This window comes from Staurois parvus, unplaced genomic scaffold (genome assembly GCF_062004578.1).
Source record: "Staurois parvus isolate SC_StPar_1 unplaced genomic scaffold, SC_StPar_1.0 ptg002781l, whole genome shotgun sequence".
Classification (NCBI taxonomy): domain Eukaryota; kingdom Metazoa; phylum Chordata; class Amphibia; order Anura; family Ranidae; genus Staurois; species Staurois parvus.
In genome coordinates this window covers 92,457-110,626 of record NW_028320577.1, presented here as the reverse complement: position 1 = coordinate 110,626, position 18,170 = coordinate 92,457, and the positions used below count along the sequence as shown (strand labels likewise).

General features: G+C 46.8%; 1 protein-coding gene across 3 annotated transcripts in view; it reads right to left on the bottom strand.

Annotated features, from left to right (window-relative positions):
• Positions 1 to 18,170, bottom strand: part of LOC149429135 (uncharacterized) — a 185,703-nt gene that overhangs the window by 154,819 nt on the left and 12,714 nt on the right. For 2 of the 3 annotated variants that reach the window (XM_089666691.1, XM_089666690.1), the window contains exon 2: positions 3,589 to 3,711. In XM_089666691.1, the coding sequence (XP_089522817.1) occupies positions 3,589 to 3,711 (123 nt within the window). Of the gene's footprint in view, positions 1 to 3,588; positions 3,712 to 8,182; positions 8,205 to 18,170 lie in introns of those variants that run through there. The other variant, XR_016310603.1, reaches the window with a different exon arrangement.

Here is an 18,170-nt window from a genome sequence, read left to right as displayed (position 1 = left end):
CGTCTATTCAGTGAAAGGCAGCCATAAGTGAATAGGATTCTGCCCATCCTGCTGGTTTAAGACATGCTATTGACTGTTTGACAGAACACCCTACACCTCTTTTATATTCTGACTGGGCCCAGTTTTACGTGGTATTGTTATATGCATTGTTATTTATACATTGACGTTTCCTTGCATTTTATCCAGTTCCAGTGCCGTCATCAGATTGCGCCTATCTCTTTTGTTATTCATACGGCTGGAGCTCACGAACCTGGAAGGAAGACCGGGTGAAGATGGAAGCCATGACACCATGGCGCTGGATGGCTCCATGTACAGGTAGGTCTGTCTGTATGCGGTGCACACTAATACATTATGACCCAAACCCGTAGGGGGGCCCCATTGTTTTTTCCAGGTGGTTTAACACAGGCTTTGCCAATAGGCCAGTTTTTCAGCTAGCCCTGATTGGAAGCTCCATGCAAGTCTATGAGCTGTAAACAAAGTTGTATTTTTATTGTCATCCACCTATCTCCAAGTGGGTCCAGGTCTAGAAAAAAGAAATGGAATAGGAAGTTGTCGTTTTCCATTTTTTTCGGACTGAAACGTGACGAGCGGAGGTCACCTGATGAAAACAGAGACAAGTCCACTTACATTCGTTGGGCCATAGATCTGACACAGGTCCGCCACAGTCCACTGTCAAAATGCAGACAAGAAAACTGAACGGCAAGCATGTCACAAAGATGACATCTGTCCCACTCTGCTCCAATTTAGCAGGGTACCTACTCACTGATCCTCCGCTGAATGGAGCGGGAGCGCGCTCCATGAAAGGACCCTTGTCCAGTTAACCAGTGTAAAGTGACACTGGTAAATTTAGTCTGGTCAAAGTTTCAATGACCTCTGGTCCTGGAAGGGGTTATCTAGCACAAAACATTTTGCTGGCTCTACCCCACATGTCAAACATAAGGCCAGTGGGCCAAATGTGGCCCGCCAGGCCATTTCATGTGGTCCTTACACCTCTACTGCAGCTGCGGCACCCCCTTCATCTCCACCCTCACCTTGTAGTTGGCAGCAAAGAGGAGGACCGAACTCCACCCCAAGATCCTGCGCCTCTCTGTGCAGCTGCAGCACTCCCTCATCTCCACCTCCCCCAATCTCAGCATTCAGCAGACTCCAGCAGCTGACTCCAGCCATCCTCTGGACCTCCACCAGACCCTGCAATTTCTGCTTCGCAGCTCCACCCCCAGCTTATTCTGGGTAGTAATGCAAGGTAAGGGGGCTACACTGTGATATAATGGAGGGTGGGGGACTCTTGACTTCTGATGGTGGGAGGCTCTTGACATCTGATGTAAGGTGTGTGTGGGGAGGGGGTGCTCTTGACACCTAGTCTTACAGACACAAACGTCCCTTTGAGGGAAACCATAACGCCGATTTGTCCCACTATGAGATTGACACCCATGGTCTACACAAACATGCGGGTATCAGGTTGGATAGGTGGACATATTAGACTCAGCAAAACATACACTTTCAACATAACTGTCGAAGCCTCCCTGACTTGAAGACCAAGTCCGAGTTTTTGAAGAGGAACATAGAAGAGGGTCTTCCTGGCTAACAAATGTCATAGCAGGCAGAACGCAATGTGTCTTCTTTCAGGAAGCACTTTTACTTAGACTAAATGTTTAAAATAACTGACAGGTCCAGTCTACAAAAACCAGACTTCTTCCTTAAAAGCACGTTGTTTAAATAGGAGTTTAAAATACAGAATACAATAGGGGACAATAGAAGCTAAACAATGCTCTATGAATCTGTGACAGCTGGCAGTTCAGTCTCTGTACCACCAAGCAAACATTTTCCACACCATGTAAATGACTCCATCATCCTGTGTCTATTCTGAACACCGACTGCCTTGTACCTGCAGCTAAGAAGTCCCCCTTCATTTGGCTGGAAATACAGTTCTGGTCCTCCCAGTGCCTAATAATATACAATACACCCCCCTTGGCACTTCCAGACACATATACCTGTATAAACAGCTCATTCTGTTGCATAAACAGATGTCTATTAAAGCAGGCCTCACCTACCATCAGAGTAAGCAACACCATCCACCGTCATGGATGGTGGTGTGACTTTCAGAGATGGGTGTGGTAGAGAAGGTCCTATTTCGGAGATATGGGTGGCAGAGAATGGGAGGCTCTCTCCGTTGCTTAACCGCCAAGGTTGACCTCTGTTTCCAGTGAAGAAAATGGCAAACCCAGATACTCCTGCGCTTAGGGATGGATTCTCTATGGATAGGACCACATCACGAGTTTCTTGGGATATGCACACCTTGCTGCCCTCAAAAGACCAGGGAAGTCCTCATATACTGGAGTAGAGATAAAAACAAACAGAGGGCACACCGGCCTAGTGCATTACCTTTTAAAAAATGTATTTATTAATGATAAAAGTAGGCATTTTATTAAAAAAATGACAATACAGTCAAAGGTACATCGTGAAAGAACCGCTTTCTCCAATCTACATGTCTGTCCGTAATGGGAGCTCAGGACCTCCAACTGGCTCTGAGGAAGAGGCAAGTCCTCGAAACTCGTCAGTCTGTTGGAGGTCCTGAGATCCCATTACGGACAGACACGTAGTGTGGATTAGACAAAGCGGTTCTTTCACGATGTACCTTTGACTGTATTGTCATTTTGTGAGCACAATGCCTACTTTTCTCATTAATAAATACATTTTTTAAAGGTAATGCACTAGGCCGGTGCGCCCTCTGTTTGTTTTTATCTCTGATCTGTTTCCAGTCTGACTTGCACCTCTCTCTGGCTGGACTTCTCACTTCTTGTCCCATCTGTGAGGCTCTCCTCCAATCCTTCTCTGGCATATGCCACCCCAACCCTCCAGTCTGTATCACCAGTCAGGCTCTGTTCCTCGCACCCCACCTCTCCAACCTGTACCATTTTGTCTCCTCCTTCTCTAGCATGTGCCCCTGTTGCCCTCCTCTCTGGCCCATGCCTCCCACCATACCTAGTTCAAACCTCTCTCTTCCTCACTCTATAGTCTGCGTCTCCTCCTTCTCTTCTATTTGTTTCTCCTTCTCAATGACCGGTGCCTTTCTGTCTCTTTTTCTGGCCTGTGCCTCTCTGCCACCCTCCATGGCCCTTTACCTCACTTTCCGTTGTTGGCCTGTGCATGCATTCATGTTTATGGCAGTGTTGGCCGTCCAGCAGTTGACGGAAAACTCTCCTACATTTATGAATATCTTCAACCATTCAAGTTGTCAGTCACATGTTTATCCCAACACTGTTGGACTACTCCAAGCCTAACCTGTGATGATCTCACCCTATCCATCATCATTCCCCTTCTCTACCTTTGTAGTTCCTCAAACTTGGTTGTCCTTGGACTCTCTTCTTTTTCCTCCAATAGTAGGTTCCCTGCTGTGCAAAAAAACTTCACACTCCAGCAATGAAACACGGCGTAGCTACAAGATCATCATACAATAAAGCCAAAGAAGCCGTGTAGCAAACATTGGGTATGGTTAGTGGCCACAGCTCACAGCACGTCCTGCTTACATCATTAGTCAAACAGCAGAAAAGCTTCAATTAACAATGTGGTAAAACCTCATCCACCTACTTATCAGCGATGGCTCTGGAGCGCCCCCCGGCTCCTGGGACTCTTTCTGGGTTCTGTCCGCCACAATGTGCGATGGGGCCACTGAGGGGAGGGTCGGGATCCCAGCTTTTCTCTCTCTCCGTCCTGTTCAACAAGGAAATCTTTCCCTCAGTAATTCAGTAACCAGGCTGAGAGGCAGCGTAAGAAAGCAAGCGGAGGAAGAGTGCCGGCGTAGCTTGAGAGAGAGAAAGAGAGGTGCGTAGCGGATCCTCAGCCTATGCTACGTATATACACTGTCCTCTATGTCACATGCCACAACTTTAATAACAGGTCTTATACTGACTATTCTGTTGTTTATAGAATCCTGTGTCATGTATATGCTGTTACAGTGTAGCTATAAGTATTGTGAGGCCTAATTACAAAGAGAGGTGAAACAAATGTTTTGGAGTTTTTTTTCCCCTTATGCTTGTTTTTTTCTGGTTAATAAAGTTTGAAAAATCCAATATTAATAGAAGTGTAAAATAAATGGTCAGAACCAGTAAGTAGTACACTATATAACCAAATGTTTGTGGACAGCTGAGCATCGCACCTATATAAGCTTGTTGGCCATCTCTTTCCAAAACCCTTGGAGTTCTCCTCTCCCAATAATATCCTCCCACTCTTCTGGCAAGGATTTTCACATGATTTCGGAGGGTGTCTGTGGGAATTTGTGCCCATTTGTGAGGTCAGGTACTGATGTTGGATGTGAAGACCTGGTTCATATTTTGGTCTTCACATTGGGCACCAAAAAAAAAAAAAGACCTTCAAATTCACCCCAAAGGTGTTCAGTAGGGTTGAGGTCAGGCCTCTGTGCAGCACACTCGAGTACCTCTACACCAAATTGGTCAAACCATGTCTTTATGGAGCTGGCTTTGTACACAGGGGCACAGTCACACCAGAACAGAAAAGGCTCCTCCACATTTACCACAAGGTTGGAAAAGCACACTTGTCTAAAAAGTCTTTGCTGTACCTTTTTAAAGCTTGTTGGCCATCTCTTTTCAAAACCCTTGGAGTTTTCCTTTCCCAATAATATCCCCCACTCTTCTGGCAAGGCTTTTCACATGATTTTGGAGGGTGTCTGTGAGAATTTGTGCCCATTTTGAGGTCAGGTGCTGATGTTGGATGTGAAGACCTGGTTCATATTTTGGTCTTCACATTGGGCACCAAAAAAAACCCCAAAAATACCTTCAAATTCACCCCAAAGGTGTTCAGTAGGGTTGAGGTCAGGCTTCTGTGCAGGACACTCTAGTTCCTCCAGTTCCTCCACACCAAATTGGTCAAACCAAGTCTTTATGGAGCTGGCTTTGTACACAGGGGCACAGTCACACCGGAACAGAAAAGGGTCCTCCACAGTTACCACAGGGTTGGAAAAGCACACTTGTCTAAAAAGTCTTTGCTGTACCCATCTCCCTTCACTGGGGACACCAGAACTCAACCATTGAGAGGGCTGTCCACATAATTTTGACCATATACTGTATAGTAATATCAGCATGTTGTTATATAGTGTAGTTGTGATAGTCAGACGTCCACAGCATTGTTGGCTCTATAGTGTACAGTAAGTGCAAAGAAAAAGCTTCTAGAATTGATCATTCCCATGAAAAATAAAAAAAAACACAGCAAACTACTGCCTTTGACCTGTATAAATAGACCCCTAAATTTGACAGTCACTTTAAATATGGAATTCTCTTTAGCAGATATATTCGCAATATAACAAAATACCTTTTAGTTTTAGTCAATGACCTAAGATACCGTTACGTATTGTGAAGAACGGAACTCTACCAGAGAGAAACTGAGAAATGGAAGAAGAACAAGTCAGCACTAAATGACATCATAAACATCTACAAATCGTTATCCATATTTCTTCTGTTGACAATATACGTCTAGGTGACCTGATGATAGATCTACCCACCTCAGGCTTTTCAAGGGCAGCACAGTCCAGTCTATTACATAAATATGAATGGTTCAAATCCAGTGAATAAGGCCTGCTACAATATAACCTTTCTAGGCATGAGCCACTCAAACTCTGCCAGTCACTTGTGAGTACGGGGTCCTTGCTCCCGGATAAAAGAGGAAGCAGGGAGATCCTTGCACTACAGGTCCACAGGCATAGTTTCCTCTCCAGCAAGCAGCACAGTAATTAACATCACCAAATCTCACTCTGGTGAAGCTAGCAGTCAGAGGCAGCAGTGCTTTAGATGATCTCACACTGCAAACAGAAAGCTAGGAGGCTACAGGACAGGAGTGCCTAAACATAGGAAGTTCGCTCCTAATTTTCAGAATTCTAAGTAGATTTTCGAGGGTACAACTGACATTTCTAGATGTTCCTTATAGGATAGGTAACCTTAACTTTTTGATTTCAGGTTCACTTTATGGGTAGTTTAAACATCATAACGTAATACATATGAGGCAGGCTGAAGGTTATCCCGAACTTGGGGAGGATCTTAGCAGCTTTGCCTGTAGGCTCCTGCAGTTAATCTTTCCCCCATTACTCTATGACCATGCCTTGTTCCACACTGTGTCTTTGTGTGCAGGTGGCCAGCTTGACAAAGGCAGGGATATGCTTCCTCATGTTACAGTTGCCCCCAATGACTGTAGACCACATGAAGGGTGGGGGAATATTCAAGAAGCAGGAGAGGACAACAGATCCACAGAATAGGGATCCTTGGGGACAGCTTCCCCTCCAGCAAGGAGAACAGTTAACAACACAGCAGTAATCATCACCACCTTTTGGCCTCTTAACCAGTAAGCCAAAAGCCCAATTTAATGGCAAGTGAATATGCATCTTATAACTCCACAACCAAGATTTGCTAACTGTGTCTTTCCAAACAATATTCATTGTAGCTGCTTAAGCCTGAGGAGAAATGGGCTGGGAGAATGAGGGTGCCCCTTGGGCCAGTACTAATAAATATGTTGGGCTGGTGGCCCAAAGTGGAGATACTTCACTATTCAGACATCGATTAGAGAGAGACATGCAACGGCAATATACACTCATCGGCCACTTTTTTAGGTCCACCTGTTCAATTGTTTGGTAACACAATTGCTAATCAGCCAATCACATGGCAGCAACTCCATGCATTTAGGCATGTAGACATGGTGAAGACAACTTGCTGAAGCTCAAACCGAGCATCAGAATAGGGAAGAAAGGATACTTCACAATCCAGACATCGATTAGAGTGAGACATGCAGTGGCAATATACACTCACTGGCCACTTTTTTAGGTCCACCTGTTCAATTGTTTGGTAACACAATTGCTAATCAGCCAATCACAAGGCAGCAACTCAATGCATTACGCATGTAGACATGGTGAAGACAACTTGCTGAAGTTCAAACCAAGCATCAGAATGGGGAAGAAAGGATTTTTTAAAATGACTTAAACATGGCCTGGTTGTTGGCACCAGAGGGGCTGGTCTGAGTATTTCAAAAACTGCTGATCTACTGGGATTTTCACACACAACCATCTATAGGGTTTACAGAGAATGGTGCAAAAGAGAGAAAATAGTGAGTGGCAGTTGTGTGGAGGAAAATGCTTTGTTGATGTCAGAGAAGAATGGGCAGACTGGTTGCTGCGACATTCAGATGTCGGGGCCAGAATTTGGTGTAAACAACATGAAAGCATGGATCCATCCTGCCTTGTATCAACGGTTCAGGCTGGTGGTGGTGGTGGTGTCATGGTGTGGTGGATCCATCCTGCCTTGTATCAATGGTTCAGGCTGGTGGTGGTGTCATGGTGAGGTGGATCCATCCTGCCTTGTATCAATGGTTCAGGCTGGTGGTGGGGGTGTCATGGTGTGGTGGATCCATCCTGCCTTGTATCAACGGTTCAGGCTGTTGGTGGGGATGTCATGGTGTGGTGGATCCATCCTGCCTTGTATCAACGGTTCAGACTGGTGGTGGTGGTGTCATGGTGTGGTGGATCTATCCTGCCTTCTATCAATGGTTCAGGCTGGTGGTGGTGTCATTGTGTGGGGGATCCATCCTGCCTTGTATCAATGGTTCAGGCTGGTGGTGGTGTCATGGTGTGGGGGATCCATCCTGCCTTGTATCAATGGTTCAGGCTGGTGGTGGTGGTGTCATTGTGTGGGGGATCCATCCTGCCTTGTATCAATGGTTCAGGCTGGTGGTGGGGGTGTACTGGTGTGGGGGATCCATCCTGCCTTGTATCAATGGTTCAGGCTGGTGGTGGTGTCATGGTGTGGGGGATCCATCCTGCCTTGTATCAATGGTTCAGGCTGGTGGTGGTGGTGTCATTGTGTGGGGGATCCATCCTGCCTTGTATCAATGGTTCAGGCTGGTGGTGGGGGTGTACTGGTGTGGGGGATCCATCCTGCCTTGCATCAACGGTTCAGGCTTATGGAGGTGGTGTACTGGTGTGGGGGACATTTTCTTAGAGCTAGCAAGGTATACTTTACAACACGTGTCCAAAATATGAACTCTGAGACCTGCCAGGAGTCTACTACAAAGTAAAGGTACACATCCAGCACTTTGGGAAACCACGTTCTTTGTACATCCTAGCATTCATTCATCTACTGAACCTCAAGATAATACATTCCTGTATCAAGTGAACCTTAGAGCCCACCATTAGTCCAGCTGATCTTCAATATAGGATATTGCAGATGGTGCACTTCAACCAGAGTTGATTATTTAGGTTCTGAAACATCCACCATGCCTTTCGTCCCCTCGTCACGACCATCTCAAAACTCGTTATTCTAAGGCTATCCAATTCTGTTAAACAAACAAGCTTATATTACCAAACCCAAATATGGGGATTTAACTGAAAAAACAACCAAAAACTTAAACAGTCCACATCAACAATTAGATTTAGACTTGAGGTATTCAACCTGTATTGCTGGCCTCGTTTACTGCACTTTTCAGGCAATTTCAAGCACGTCCAACCAGCTTTAGATTGCAAAAACACATAGATGAATGTAACCTGCCTCCGTTTATACTGTAAGAGGCTTTAAATTGGCAGGCTGCCAATGGATGGATGGTTTTGTTTTTTCAAAACTTGTTGAAATTTTTTGAAAACCACTGCATCAGGCTAGCCATATACATGGCAATTTTTGCGTCAATTTCAACCGCTTTTGAGACATTGGTAATTGCAAATACATATTATTTGTACATCTCAACATTTACATTTCCCTTGTCTCCTCGCGTGACCTCCTGCTCTCTAGCTCCCTTGTCTCCTCTTCCCATGCTCGTCTCCAGGACTTCTCCAGAACTTCTCCCATCCTCCGGAATTCTCTACCCCAATCTATCAGACTAATGCCTACTCTGCCCACTTTTAAGCGATCTCTGAAAACCGATCTCTTCAGGGAAGCCTATCCTGCAATCAGCTAATAATGGAATCTTCTATTCCTCCTACCAGTCCATCCCCCACAGTTACTACCTTTTGTACCATTAGCCCATCCCTCCTAGATTGTAAGCTCTGTGGATCAGGGCCCTCCTATCCCTCTTGTATTGAACTGTGATGTTGCTGTATTGTCTCCCATTATATTGTAAAGCGCTGAGCAAACTGTTGGTGCCATAAATCCTGTATAATAATAATAGTCTACTGGGCCATTGGAAATTGTAAAAGTTAACAATAGGCAATGACTGGATAACAATGAAAGTGGTTTGGTTTTACATTGGCAATATCCCTATGGACACTAGGTACATACGGTTTTTCCCATGAGACTTTAGGAGCAGAGCATAGAAACTATCACCATGTATAAGAAAAGTATACAACAGCTTTATTCAAAAACCGAAGTATAAAACAGACATAAAGCCATTAAAATATCATCTTCGCTGGTCGATTACAATGTATCCTACATACACACAACGTACCCAATGGTCAATAGACATACAGGCTGATTATGTACCTATGGAATAAGAATGGCATGTTCCCTTCAAAGTGATTTTGGTTATTTCTGGAATGTTGTTATTCGTAAACAATATTGCATTATGTTGTAGACACACCTATGCTCCCAATATTCCTGAAGAAGGAAATTAGACGAAACACATCGGGTCGGTCTGGTGAGCATATTGAGAATCCTCACATCTTGCATATGGCATAATTTACTGCAAGTCCCTAGCCACGGAATATTGGCTATGGTTACATTGTGCATATGTGGGATACATTGTAATTGACCAGCAAAGACAAGATGTTAACAGCTCATTATGAAATGCAAAATATGTGGCAAAATATGTGGCAAGTGCTGAGTATTAAGAGCTGCTAGCACAAAAAAGGGCAAAGGTAACAAAACCCACAAGGACTAATATAGGTGCAAGTGCAGGGCTACAGCATTCACTATATCCGCTCTCCCCAGACCCCGCATTCACTATATCCGCTCTCCCCGGACCCCGCATTCACTATATCCGCTCTCCCCGGACCCCGCATTCACTATATCTGCTCTCCCCGGACCCCGCATTCACTATATCCGCTCTCCCCGGACCCCGCATTCACTATATCCGCTCTCCCCGGACCCCGCATTCACTATATCCGCTCTCCCCGGACCCCGCATTCACTATATCCGCTCTCCCCAGACCCCGCATTCACTATATCTGCTCTCCCCGGAACCTGCATTCACTATATCCAGTCTCCCCGGACTCTGCATTCATTATATCCAGTCTCCCTGGACCCAGTATTCCCTATATCCGCTCTCCCCGGACTCTGCATTCATTATATCCAGTCTCCCCGGACCCAGTATTCAGTATATACGCTCTCCCCGGACCCTGCATTCACTATATCCGCTCTCCCCGGACCCTGCATTCACTATATCCGCTCTCCCCGAACCCCGCATTCACTATATCCGCTCTCCCCGGACCCCGCATTCCCTATATCCGCTCTCCCCGGACCCTGCATTCACTATATCCGCTCTCCCCGGACCCCTCATTCACTATATCCGCTCTCCCTGGACCCCTCATTCACTATATCCGCTCTCCCCGGACCCCGCATTCACTATATCCGCTCTCCCCGGACCCCGCATTCACTATATCCCCTCTCCCTGGACCCCTCATTCACTATATCCGCTCTCCCTGGACCCCTCATTCACTATATCCGCTCTCCCCGGACCCCACATTCACTATATCCGCTCTCCCCGGAACCTGCATTCACTATATCCGCTCTCCCCGGACCCCGCATTCACTATATCCGCTCTCCCCGGACCCCGCATTCACTATATCCGCTCTCCCCGGACCCTGCATTCACTATATCTGCTCTACCCGGACCCCGCATTCACTATATCCGCTCTCCCCAGACCCCGCATTCACTATATCTGCTCTCCCCGGAACCTGCATTCACTATATCCAGTCTCCCCGGACTCTGCATTCATTATATCCAGTCTCCCTGGACCCAGTATTCCCTATATCCGCTCTCCCCGGACTCTGCATTCATTATATCCAGTCTCCCTGGACCCAGTATTCAGTATATACGCTCTCCTCGGACCCCGCAGTCACTATATCCGCTCTCCCCGGACCCTGTATTCACTATATCCGCTCTCCCCGGACCCCGCATTCACTATATCCGCTCTCCCCGGACCCCGCATTCCCTATATCCGCTCTCCCCGGACCCTGCATTCACTATATCCGCTCTCCCCGGACCCCGCATTCATTATATCCGCTCTCCCCAGACCCTGCATTCACTATATCCGCTCTCCTCGGACCCCGCAGTCACTATATCCGGTCTCCCTGGACCCCGCAGTCACTATATCCGGCCTCCCCGGACCCCACATTCAATATATCTGCTGTCCCCAGACCCTGCATTCACTATATCCGCTCTCCCCGGACCCCGCATTCACTATATCCGCTCTCCCCGGACCCCGCATTCACTATATCCGCTCTCCCCGGACCCCGCATTCACTATATCTGCTCTCCCCGGACCCCGCATTCACTATATCCGCTCTCCACGGACCCCGCATTCACTATATTCGCTCTCCACGGACCCCGCATTCACTATAGCCGCTCTCCCCGGACCCCGCATTCACTATATCCGCTCTCCCCGGACCCCGCATTCACTATATCTGGTCTCCCCGGACCCCGCATTCACTATATCTGCTCTCCCCGATCCCCGTATTCACTATATCCCCTCTCCCCAGAACCAGCTTTCACTATATCCTCTCTCCCCGGACCCTGCATTTGCTATATCTGCTCCTCTCAGACCCCGCATTCACTATATCCGCTCTCCCCGGACCCCGCATTCACTATATCCAGTCTCCCCGGACACCGCATTCACTATATCCGGTCTTCCCGGACCCCGCATTCACTATATCCAGTCTCCCTGGACCCCGCACTCACTACATCCGCTCTCCCTGGACCCTGCATTCACTATATCCGCTCTCCCTGGACCCCGCACTCACTATATCCGCTCTCCCTGGACCCCGCACTCACTATATCCGCTCTCCCTGGACCCCGCACTCACTATATCCGCTCTCCCCGGACCCCGCATTCACTATATCCGCTCTCCCCGGACCCCGCATTCACTATATCCGCTCTCCCCGGATCCCGCATTCACTATATCCGCTCTCCCCGGACCCCGCATTCACTATATCCGCTCTCCCACAGTACACAGAACATGCAAATGCAATTATTTTAGTAAATATAAACTGCTAAATACCTTTTTTCATCAGCAGTATATAGCAGTCTTGTGACTTCTTTCAGTGTTCAGCAGAGCACTGGTTAAAGCTTGTAGAAGGAGTTTTCACTCTCCTCTAGGAGGATGCAGAACCCCTGACCTCTGTCTGGACAGTTCTGATTGGCTATGTGCTGATCACATGCACTCTCCCAAGAAAAAAAAAACCTCTCTAGCAATGCACACCAAATTGTGCATGTGCAGAGTGACTCCACACGATATGTCTCATCAGGAGATAATAGGGGGCACTGGAAGAAGGGGAGGATCAGAGAAGGCAGGATCAAACACAATGCAGAGGATTAACCCCTTAGATCCCACAGTGAGTATAACAATCATGCTTTGCTGCCTCTACAGACTGATTGTACTGCTGTGGGGTCAGTAACACTTTAACGGTCTTGTGATTTTGACCAAAAACTCAATCACAGAGCCGCGTCTATGCCAGGTCTAGGCTGGTCTCTCGAGACATCAAAGTTAGTGAAGCCTGAGAGACATAAATACCAACCTTTTCATAAACGGTTTCCTTTCAGCAAAATCAAATTGTTCCTCTGCGGTTTGTTTTTTTGCCAAAATGGCAATGTAAAACACGTGAAGTGATTAAATCTCCTGTCATCGGGACGTGAATGATGTTGGGCTGCCCAGAAACATGAACGGTGCTCAACATAATTGTGAATGATATTCCATACAAATGATGTTTCTTACAAATGATATTCCTTACAAATGATCTTTCCTACAAATGATATTCCATACAAATGATCTTTCCTACAAACGTTCCTCCAGTTATGATTACCATTGCCAAACGTAAGTCTAAAAAACACACGAAGGAGATAAATTCACAATGCTGCTTTCAGGAAATGACTAGAGGCAGTAAATCCAATACAACTGGACTTCTCCGGTGCATCTAATGGCAGGGAATTGCCCGGCATTTAACCTCCCTAGCGGTCTGATGATGTCACTATTTCTGTGCTCAAAGCGGTACATTGCTTTGCATGGAAATATGTATTTTTTTTTTATTGGTCGGCCTGTAATTTTTAGGAATAACTCACTGAAATCTGTCCAAACAAGAGTTCAAGATGAGGAATTGAAGCCTCCTAGTAGCCTCCCTAGCGGTCTGATTATGTCCGTATTTCTGTGCTCAAAGCGGTACATTTTTTTGCATGGAAATATGTATTTTTTTTATTGCAGGCCTGTAATTCTTAGGAATAACTCACTGAAATCTGTCCGAACAAGAGTCTAGTAAACATCCCGAGGAGGATAAAATTTGAAACCCGAAATCATAAATTATAATTTAATAAATAATCATAAAAAATAATAATAAATTTAATTCAATAATATAATCAAACCAAAAACACTGAAATGTGAAATAGAGCGCCAAGTTCGCACATCGCTGAGCTCAGTCGCAGAATCGTTTTCAGTGTCTGATGAGGAATTTCCCCCACTAATCATTATCACTCAATTCTGCAAGTGGTTCTGATTTACTATCACTGTTCTCTAGCCGGTCTAAAACCGCGTCTGACCTAAAGGGACGCTTTTTGGACGCCATGGACGTTTCTCAGTTTCCAGGCAGAAAGAACAGTAAAAATGCAGGCAGGGCGCCGGACAAAGCACTCGGGACAAAATGTATGTGAAATGGTTTGATACAGGAATGTTATACGATGTGATTTTAGTGTATTTAGTGAATGTCACTTTTTGACATTTTATAAATTTCCCGCCAGTTCTGTCCCCCGTACGTCATGACGCTCACAGGGGACGGAACCCGGAAGACCCGGAGGACATTGCAGGGGACGCTGCAGGGGGGACATCGCGGGAGTGCAGGACAAGGTAAGTGCAGAAGAGATCCCGGAGCAACGCTGCAGTGTATTCCCGAGTGTAGCTCGGGGTTAACGCTTTTAGTGCTGAAACTTTACCCCGAGCTACACTCGGGAATACCGCCAGGGGGGTTAAGAGGGACTTGTACAGTCCAAGCTGCACACATAAAAAAGGTAGGCAGAGGCCAAAAGACTAGTTAGTGGCTTTGCCCGTAGGCTCCTGCAGCTAATCTTTTCCCTATCACTCAGTGACCATATCTTGTTCCACACAGGGCAATGCTCTTCCATCGGATGACTGGTTTCTCTGTGTGGAGGTGGCCATCTTGGTAAAGGCAAGGATTTGCTTCCCCATGTCACAGTTGCCCACTGGTGACCTGATGAAGGGTAGGGGAATATTCAAGAAGCAGGAGATGACCACAGATCCACAGACTGGATAAATGAGGAAGCAGGGAGATCCTTGCACTACAGGTCCACAGGCATAGTTTCCTCTCCAGCAAGCAGCACAGTAATTAACATCACCAAATCTCACTCTGGTGAAGCTAGCAGTCAGAGGCAGCAGTGCTTTAGATGATCTCACACTGCAAACAGAAAGCTAGGAGGCTACAGAACAGGAGTACCTAAACATAGGAAGTTCGCTCCTAATTTTCAGAATTCTAAGTAGATTTTCGAGGGTACAACTGACATTCTAGATGTTCCTTATAGGATAGCTAACCTTAACTTTTTGGTTTCAGGTCCACTTTATGGGTAGTTTAGACATCATAACTTATTCATATGAGGCAGGTTGAAGGTTATACCGAACTTGGGGAGGATCTTAGCAGCTTTGCCTGTAGGCTCCTGCAGTTAATCTTTCCCCCATTACTCTGTGACCATGCCTTGTGTCTCTGTGTGCAGGTGGCCATCTTGGCAAAGGCAGGGATATGCTTCCTCATGTCACAGTTGCCCCCAATGACTGTAGACCACATGAGGGGTGGAGGAAAACTCAAGAAGCAGGAGAGGACCACAGATCCACAAAATAGCGATCCTTAGGTACAGCTTCTCCTCCAGCAAGGAGAACAGTGAGCAACACAGTAGTAATCATCACCCAATTTCACACTGGTGAGACTATAGGATAGCTACATGTAAATACGATGGACGTCAGCTCGATTAAACACATCTAAACACGTTAAAGGCAATCAGTATCAGGGCTCGTTCAGACATCAGATTAGTGTGGACCGCCATGCAGAGGAGCTGACAGATGATGCGTGTGCATCCACATCAGAGCTGCATGCAGGCAGCCAATAGCAGTGAATGCAGCACCGGCACAGACACTCCGGTATATCAAACTCAGGGCAGGAGCAGGTGCAAGGATCCGAATGCAGAACCGCATGGCAAAGCTTTACAAAGCTGCAGAGATTTGGGTCATCTTCTGGGGCCCCTAGACTTCACAGGCAATTTTCTGGAAAAGGTGAGCCTTGAATGTCCACGAGGGTGCATATATGTCCGTGGACGGCCGAGGTGTCTGTGCTGAAAGCGCCTCCACTGTCGGAGACAGCTCCCAGCATTTAGTGATGATTGGGAGTTGTCAAGATAGGCTCCTGATCATGTGACCGCTGCGACAGCCAATCACAATGGTAATGTTGAAATTGTTTCAAAACTACGAACAGCTACAATATTTACAATTGGGGTCCTATCACCCAAAACCTGAAACTTAAAGCTGAAGTCCGGGATCAGGTGCATTCGTCTAAAATCGTAGTGGGTGGAGCTTCCTGTAATAAAGACCGCTCACTGCTGCTCTCTCTCCTTGTTCAGGATAACTGGTCTTGTCTCCGCCCTCTCCTGTAGTTTTCAGTAGTGGGTGGAGCTTTCTGTAATAAAGACTGGTCACAGTTCTCTCTCCTTGTGCAGGGGGAATGGTCTTGTCTTCGCCCCCTCCTGTAGTTTTCTGTAGTGGGTGGAGCTTCCTTGAATAAAGACCAGTCACTGTTGCTCTCTCTCCTTGTGCGGGATGACTGGTCTTGTCTCCACCTCCTCCTGTAGTTTTTTTGTAGTGGGTGGAGCTTACTGTAATAAAGACAGCTCGCTGTTGCTCTCTCTCCTTGTGCAGGGTGGCTGATCTTGTCTCCGCCCCCTCCTGTAGTTTTCTGTAGTGGGTGGAGCTTCCTGTAATAAAGACCGCTCACTGTTGCTTTCTCTTCTTGTGCAGGATGACTGGTCTTGTCTCCGCCCCCTCCCGGAGTTTTCTGTAGTGGGTGGAGCTTCCTGTAATAAAGACTGGTCACTGTAGCTCTCTCTCCTTTTGCAGAGTGACTGGTCTTATCTCCACCCCCTCCTGTAGTTTTCTGTAGTGGGTGGAGCTTCCTGTAATAAAGACTGGTCACTGTTGCATTCTCTCCTTGTGCAGGATGACTGGTCTTGTTCCACCCCCTCCTGTAATTTTCTGTAGTGGGTGGAGCTTCCTGTAATAAAGACTGGTCACTGTTGTTTTCTCTCCTTGTGCAGGATGACTGGTCTTGTCTCCGCCCCCTCCTGTAGTTTTCTGTAGTGAGTGGAGCTTCCTGTAATAAAGACCGCTCACTGCTGATCTCTCTCCTTGTGTGGAGCGACTGGTCCTGTCTCCACCCCCTCCTGTAGTTATCTGTAGTGGGTGGAGCTTCCTGTAATAAAGTCCAGTCACTGTTGTTCTCTCTCCTTGTGAAGGGGGACTGGTCTTGTTCCCCTCCTATAGTTTCCTGTATTGTAAGGAGTCTGTTGGGTCCCTTCCACAGCGTTGGTAATATCCAGATTTGCAAAGGCACTCGGTGCTCACAAAGTGGATTTATTTCCATGGCGGCTATTGAGATTTATTATTATTATACAGGATCTATATAGCGCCAACAGTTTTCTCAGCGCTTTACAGTATACTGAATTCAAATGAAGGTCCGGGGATCATCTATACCCTTGACGCCTATAGCAACCCCTCAATGTAACCTTTAAGACATTCGCTAACCCTTTAACCGAACCCTAAAATGGAAAACACTTCGCATAAAAAGGAAACTCCAACTCCCTAATCACGGCACCAAGATCTCAGCGATAGAACTGACCAATCCGGCTTTACAGGGGAGCTGTGATAACTAAACATTTCTACAGAGGGAAGCAGAAGGGATTTGTCTATACGGGTTATCTGAAGAGGGAAGCGATGGCTGCATTCTCCTAATACCTTGTTTTCGTGTTTCAGGAATGAAGAGTGAATGTTTATTCAGCTAGCTGAGGAATGGTGCTGGGCCCATCTGCTGGAGGGCGGTATGACATTCTGGATGGATCTGTTTGGAGATACTAACAAGGAGCACTTTAAATGCCGACCTACAGGATACTCAACTGATAATTCACAGACTTTTAACAATGCGGTTGGGATAAAATAGTAATAAATAAGAGGAGGAGGAAGAATACTTCTGAGGGAAATGAGGGAATTTGGTGTATACAACATAAAAACATGGATCCATCCTGCCTTGTATCAACAGTTCAGACTGGTGGTGGTGGTGAGGTGGATCCATCCTGCCTTGTATCAATGGTTCAGGCTGGTGGTGGTGGTGGGATGGATCCAACCTGCCTTGTATCAACGGTTCAAGCTAGTGATGGTGGTGTCATGGTGGGGTGGATTCATCCTGCCTTGTATCAATGGTTCAGGCTGGTGGTGGTGGTGTCATGGTGTGGTGGATCCATCCTGCCTTGTATCAATGGTTCAGGCTGGTGGTGGTGTCATGGTGTGGTGGATCCATCCTGCCTTGTATCAATGGTTCAGGCTGGTGGTGGTGTCATGGTGGGGTGGATTCATCCTGCCTTGTATCAATGGTTCAGGCTGGTGGTGGGGGTGTCATGGTGTGGTGGATCCATCCTGCCTTGTATCAACGGTTCAAGCTAGTGATGGTGGTGTCATGGTGGGGTGGATCCATCCTGCCTTGTATCAACATTTCAGGCTGGTGGTGGTGATGTCATGGTGTGGTGGATCCATCCTGCCTTGTATCAACATTTCAGGCTGGTGGTGGTGGTGGAATGGTGTGGGGGATCCATCCTGCCTTGTATCAACAGTTCAGGCTGGTGGTGGTGTCCTAGTGTGCGGGAGATTTTTTTGGCAATAGCAAGGTGTACCTAGTAAAGTAGCCGGAGAGTGTATGCAGCACAATGTACATCCCAGCTCA